This window comes from Arachis ipaensis, chromosome B02 (assembly GCF_000816755.2).
Source record: "Arachis ipaensis cultivar K30076 chromosome B02, Araip1.1, whole genome shotgun sequence".
NCBI classification, from domain to species: domain Eukaryota; kingdom Viridiplantae; phylum Streptophyta; class Magnoliopsida; order Fabales; family Fabaceae; genus Arachis; species Arachis ipaensis.
Window position 1 is genome coordinate 59234954 of NC_029786.2, and position 6903 is coordinate 59241856.

Genomic DNA, 6903 nt, shown 5'->3' on the forward strand with positions numbered 1-6903 from the left:
CCATGCATTCAAAACCACAGATAAATACCACCACATTTAAATAAATGAAATAATTCTTTGGAGGTAGAATAGGTTTTGATAAAATTAGAAGGTAGAATAGTAATTTAAAATCAAATTTAACTAAATAAAAATTATTTTAAGTACATTATTTTTGATTAAAAAAAGAATTTCTAAAGATAAAATCAAAAACAAATACCATAAATTATAAATACTCCATTATTTAATTTTAAAGCAGTTGGGATCTTACAATTTTTTTTCATTTTTTTATCACTTATATTAAAAAGAGAACCTTATTTTTTTCCACAACCCCATTAAGAGCTCAAGCTTAGTAAGCAAGAAAAATCTTTCATTTCTGAGTTCTAATAATTATTGAAGTCTCAAGGTAATTTTTTAATCTAATATTTAGCTATATCTCTAATTTTTATTATGCTCATATTTATGGTTATCTATAAATTCAAATTATGATTCATAGAGTTGGAAAACTTAAGGTTTTTATTAAATTGAACGAGATTATGTTCAATTGACAATATTATTATCTCACAAATATCATTCTTGTCATATTTTTAGAGTTGTAAAAGTATTGAATATTAATTGAGAATTTGATGACACACTTAGAGTTGCTTCGGATTTTTTAAAACCAAATTGTGAGTGGCTATTATGCCTATAAAATATAAAGAAAAATTCACTCCCCTCTCTTGAGAGATGCTAAAATGACAATTCTTTCCTCCACTACAAGAAAAAGGGTATTTTTCGACGCAAAAAATCGACGGCTATCTCTCCCGTCGATAAATATCGACGGCTTGATGTCGATATTTTAAAAAAAGAAATTTAAAAATAAAATAATAAAATCGACGGCCTGGTCGTCGATTTTTTTATGCTGCATTAAACTTTTCTACACTTCCGTCATATTGTCGACGGAGAAGGGGACGAAAATACTTTTATTTTAAAATCGACGAACATGACGTCTATTTTTATATTTAAAATATCGACAACGATTTCGTCGATAAATTTGAATAGTTTAGATTGCTTTCCAAAATAAAATAAACGGCGTGAATTTAATATATAAAATAAACGCAAAAGATGTTGCTTTTTTTTTAAATTAAAATCGACGACTGTACCGTCGATTTTTATTGTTAAAAACACCTTCCCCACGCCCACTTCCCGCTTCCAAGATAATCAGAAACACAATTTTATTCTACAAATGAATTTTTTGCGTCAAAGGGAGCAACACACAGCAACCCACCAATTCAAACAGTAGTAGCACTCAATTACTCTCTCCCTCTCTAGCGATCCCACAGCCGAGTTGAACAACCCTCATTCTCCGCTGCCGGCGTCACGGTTGCGCCACTGTCACTTCGTTTGCTCACGCCGCCGTCGCGTTCTGTTGCTGCCGTGCCGCTGTCGCTCCCCGCCATCGCTCCTCTTGCTCACGCCGCCGTCGCTCCTTCTCTCTGTTGCCGCCCTCGCTCCTCCTACTTTGGTCCTTCTCCGATCTCTCTCCATCAAGCTCATAAGAACCAGGCAATGTTTTTTGATTGTTACTTAACTCTTTCCAAATCCAACTTCAGTTTCATTTGAAAATTCCTATTTCAGGTATAAACTTGACCTAATTGTAATATCCTGTTCTCTAAATTTGAAGAGAATATATAATATATGTTGCGAAATCGATAATTTAGGTTAGGTCAAGAGAGACCATAGCTTTTGCATCTCTTGAAGTATTGAGTCCTTTACAATTGAGCCTGAAGTAAGGAGAATCGAAAGACTCAAATCTCATTCGTCACACAAAATCTAGGATGAAGATCAAGTATAGCTCTTCTCTAATCCTACTTCCTAGTTTCAATAGGATTTTTTTGATAGATCCTAGTTTCAATAGGATTGATTCTTATTATTTGAACACATTAATTTGAATCACCTAATTAATAATATTTTGGATAAATTATATTCACTTCCCTAAAATATTTCTAAATTATTACTCTCATCTCTTCTATAATTGTCTAATTTATACTAACCATCCCTAACTTATGATTTTTATTTTTGAAGTGATTTTCTGAAGTGATTTTGAATTTTTGATATACTTGCTGCTTTGGTACAAGGAACAAGAAAATGGGAGTTCAAAAGGTAAGTGAATTGCAGTTCCAATTAAGGATCCAGCTTCCAGATTGAAGAAAATTTGAATACTTTTATTGTTGTATCTTGGTTCTTGAGTATAGTTCTCTTCTTTTTCTTTTGTCTTGCTATGCAGTGAATGTAGCAGTGCTAGTTATCTGTAATTTATGGAGTTTGGATCCTTGGAAGGTCCTCTTCCATCAAAGCTCTTCAGCGTTCCTCAAATTCAGCAAGTGTAAGTTCCTAAGATCCTTGTTTTGAACCTACCCTTATTATGTTATATAAAAATTGATGTTACTTGCAATGCAGGAAACTGAGAAAAGAACCCCAACATGACAACTTGAATCGGCTCGATCCACCGCGTATGTTCTCAGTTATTGTCACCAGCATGCAAAAACTTGCAATTGTAATTGTAATTAATTATGATTATGATGTGTGATTTGATCGATCCTGGTAGGTTGCTTGAAGCTTCTGCCAGTTGAAGAACTTGAACACCTTGATATTCATGTGACAGAAGACTCTAATGGCCCTGTTAACCAGGTTCTATATGCTTCAGAGGGCGAGTCTTCTTTTGTAGGACGGAATGCTACCTTTTCTCTTGCGAGATTTAATTTGTTCACTGGAAATCAAACATTAGAGCAGAGAGATACAAGTTTTGAGGTCATTATCTATTTATCCTTATTTATTTTAAGACCTAATATTTGAATATTATTAAACGGGGAGATGGATTTCTCCTAAAGTTGTAGCAAGGATTTACATGGTTTTGTTACTTGAACTTTTTAATATGCTTACTATGCTCATATTATGCTCTGTTTTTCTTCATATAGATTAAGGAATCTATGATGGTACATTGTGGTTTCTACAGTTTAAATGGAGGGTTTAAGATATCTGATGAAGATAAAACTTATATGCAAGCTTGCAAAGTTGTGGTTTCTACTTGTGCATTTGGTGGTGGAGATGATCTCTATCAACCTATTGGGATGTTAGAGGCCTCACTTAAGAAGGTTACTTGACTAGCATAAGAGTTTCATTGTTATTGTAACTTAAAGGTCACCAATCTTACCTTCCAAATATGTTTAGTGGTATGCAGGTCTGCTACTTAGCATTCTGGGATGAAATCACCTTAAGAGCACAGGAATTGGCAGACCACCGAATTGGCATTCTTCAATGGTGATGATTATCTTCAAGTGCAACTAGCTTTGTTTCCTCCTTTAGGACAATATTTCAATAGGATTGAAGTTCAAAGAATTGGGTTTGATTTGACCAACCAAACTTACAAGCCTCCTAAGGAGTTTGGACCTTATTACTTCATTACATTCCCTTATGCTTTCCCAGGTACATAGAAATATATTACACCTTAACTCTTGAGTAAAGGTTGATTTGGTTCTTGTCCTGGAGATTCTGACCATGATTTAAATTAGTCGTCAAAATTTTAAAAAGAGCAAGTTTGTTCTTGAAGTTACAATTCATGATTCACTTTGACAAAAATAGAGTGAATCATTAAATGTAACTTCAAGTATGAAATTGCTGCTTCAAAGCTCAAGGACTAATTTGAAGAATGAGACAGATACAAAAAACAAACAAAATGTCTTAATCTCTTTCTTTAATATCTTTCTTGTTTGTGTCTCTACTATCTCAATGTCTCTTTATTTCTTGTCCCTAGACACTTACCAAACAAAGCCTTATCTTTGCAACTTTATGCAACTAATTAAAGTGACAAATGCAATTAACCTGGAATTATTTCAGATTCTAACAAAGGAAACTCTCTTAGCACTGGTGCTATTATTGGTATAGCAGTAGGCTCATCAGTTGTGTTTCTGAGCCTCAAAGCTTTAGCAGTATATGCAATCCTGCAAAAGAAGTGCGCGGAGCGAGCCATAGGATTAAGCAAATCTTTTGGTAATTCATTATCTATTTGATTGTATTTAAAGTCTTATTATATCATCACTTGTGTAACTTTGAGAATCAATGTGAATTTATCTTTTTGATCTAGCATCTTGGGCACCAAGTGAAAAGGATAGTGGAGGTGCACCACAATTAAAGGGTGCAAGATGGTTCTCATATGATGAACTAAAAAAGAGCACTAGTAATTTCTCTGAAATTAGGATTTGGTGGTTATGAAAAGGTATGTTAGACTTTTAATGCTTCTATGTTAATTGTTAACATTTTTTTCTTTTTATTTTGGTTATAGGGAATGTATGTTAATTCAGTTTGGATGGATTCAGGTGTACAAAGGGGTGCTTCCTAATGGAAAAATCGTCGCGATCAAGCAAGCTCAGCAAGGATCAATGCAAGGAGGCCTAGAATTCAAAACTGAAATTGAGTTGCTTTCAAGAATTCATCACAATGTATTATTAGTGGATTGCAATTTAAACGAATATAAATATAAGTTTAGTTATTTATCGTGTCTTGAATCTTTATGTTAGAGGATTATTTATTATTTTGATAAGTTTGTAAACTCATTATCTAATATTTAATATCAATTTTATTTTTATATTTAAAAGTTTATTTGTCTTGTTATCTAATATTCTGTATAAATTTTATTTTTATATTTAAAAGTTTATTTGTATTAACGGTTTACTATTTTTCAAATAGAAAAAAAAATTAAAACATATAATTATTAAAATCGACGGTAAAGTTGTCGCTTTTAAAAGTTAAAATAGACAAATCTAAACAATTAAATCGACGGCAACGGTGTCGATTTTATTCAAGCACATATCGATGGCCTTGACGTCGATTTTATTAAACATATTATAGACAAAAGTGTTGTTGATTTTATTGAGTTAAATATCGACACAAAGGCTGTCGATTTTATTGAATCAATTATCGACAAAGAGGACGTCGATTTTAAATAATAATATCGACGGCAATGTTATCGATTTTATTAAGAATGTAAAATTCTCACACCCATATTACAGACGGAACGAACGTCGATTTTATTAAATTATTATCGACGGCCATGAAAGCCGTCGATTTTATTGGCATTTTGAAAAATCGACAAGCTTTATAGCGACCAACTGCGCCGTCTATTTTGCCGTCGAATATCAATATTATGGACGGCTAGACCGTCGATTTGGCCGTCGATTTTAACGACGTTTCTTGTAGTGCTCTTTATTTGTAAAATGTACATTCTCTTCTTTTATAACTTTTAAAAAACTTCTTCTTTAATCCATTTTAAATATTTTGTGTTAACTAATGTTAACTTTATTCATTTTTCAAAAAAAAAATTAAATTATTTATTATAAAAATAATTTAATCAATAAAAAATTAATTTATTAAAAAATATTTTAGTAAGTAAAATTTAATGACAAAAAAATAAAATTTTTGTTAAAGAATATTTTTGTAAAAAAATTTTTTCTTGAAAAATGGATACAAGTTAACATTAGTTAACACACAAAATTTAAAATGAATTAAAGAAAAAATTTTAAAAATTATAAGAAAGAGAAATATACATTTTATAAATAGAAGAGAGAGGAGTGTCATTTTAGCATTTCTTAAGAGAGGAGAGTGAAATTTTCTCTAAAATATATTATTATTCTTAGCTAATTGGATTCATGACTTTACCATTTGAAAATATTAGTTTATTGTTAATTTTGAGTTTACTGGAATTATTGGAATTGAAATTTATTTTTACGAAGCTCATAATTTTAAAAAAACGCGCATAAGAATATACTTGTTTATTTTATAAAGCATGGCACCAGATTCGATGGACCCAAAACGTTTGAACCATTAAATGGTCCCATAACAAAATATTAATTTTAAGTTTTTTAATAACCGCTAAATAGTCCTTATCTAATTTTAATTACAAATTAATCATTTATATATTATTTAATTATAAAATTTATTTTTTATTTTATAAATTATTATTTTATCATTTATCGATCATGTTTATTAATAATCAAAAACAAAAATAATAATGAATTATATCTTCTATTAATCGTAAAATTTTTTTGACAATCCTAATTGATTAAAATTTTATCTTTGATCAGTTATATCCGTATAAGATTGTGAAATCGTGTTTCTTAGAGAATCAATCGATTGGACTAACAAAACAATCGATTGAATTTCAGGTTTTCCATAATTCAATCGATTGGAATTGATACACAATCAACTGAATTTTGCAAGACATGTAGGCTTTATTGTTTGTATTACCCAATCGATTGAATTGATGTCTAGCAATATGGGTTTTCAAAATTTAATCGATTGGTTGTCTTACCTAATCCATTGGAATCATAATACAATCGATTGAAGTTTGTATGGATTAATGGTATTTTCAAATTCAGTCGATTGGTATTATAATACAATCGATTGAAATGTGACTTGAATAAGGTTTTGTCTGCAATCAATTGATTGGTTCATCCTCCCTCCCTTATTCAAACATAACTCCATTTTTGCATAACCTCTCTTCTCTCTTTAAATCCAAAAAATTTCTCTCTTCATCTTCTTTAATCTCATCAATACCTGTTGCGAACCACCAACATATTATTAATCCTCATTCAAATTCCTACAAAATCCACTGAACTAATATCTCCAAAATGACCAAAATTAAAAACGCAAAGAGAACTAGGGTTGAAGGTGAAAGTTTTGCATTCGCCAAACTAGTTCCTTCATCCCATTACATGGCAAGGTGGTTGCCGTCTCCGAGAGCATTGAACAACTATGTGGAGAAGTTCGAGTCAAGGGTGATTGTTTCTCCCAAGTACATAACAGTCGATTTTATTCATGGAAGACATTATAATTTAGCCTGGAATGCTTTCCAAACACAGTACTTGACTGAATTTGTACAAACTAAGGATG

The 6903-nt window shown here is 31.2% G+C and overlaps 1 protein-coding gene across 3 annotated transcripts; it reads left to right on the forward strand.

Moving 5' to 3' along the window:
• Positions 1175-4590, forward strand: LOC110268851. Of its 3 annotated transcripts, XM_021115845.1 has the most exons (10): positions 1175-1593; positions 1677-1804; positions 2041-2118; positions 2243-2341; positions 2416-2468; positions 2564-2766; positions 2934-3110; positions 3197-3441; positions 3853-4005; positions 4100-4178. In XM_021115845.1, exons 4-8 carry the CDS (start codon positions 2274-2276, stop codon positions 3278-3280), a joined length of 585 nt encoding a protein of 194 aa, XP_020971504.1. In that variant the 5' UTR covers positions 1175-1593; positions 1677-1804; positions 2041-2118; positions 2243-2273; the 3' UTR covers positions 3281-3441; positions 3853-4005; positions 4100-4178. The 3 variants fall into 3 exon arrangements, 2 of the variants coding, with proteins under 2 accessions (XP_020971504.1, XP_020971505.1); XR_002357449.1 differs by adding an exon at positions 4332-4590 and having other exon boundaries at positions 1175-1804; positions 2416-2766; positions 3187-3441; positions 4100-4231; XM_021115846.1 differs by having other exon boundaries at positions 1175-1804; positions 3187-3441.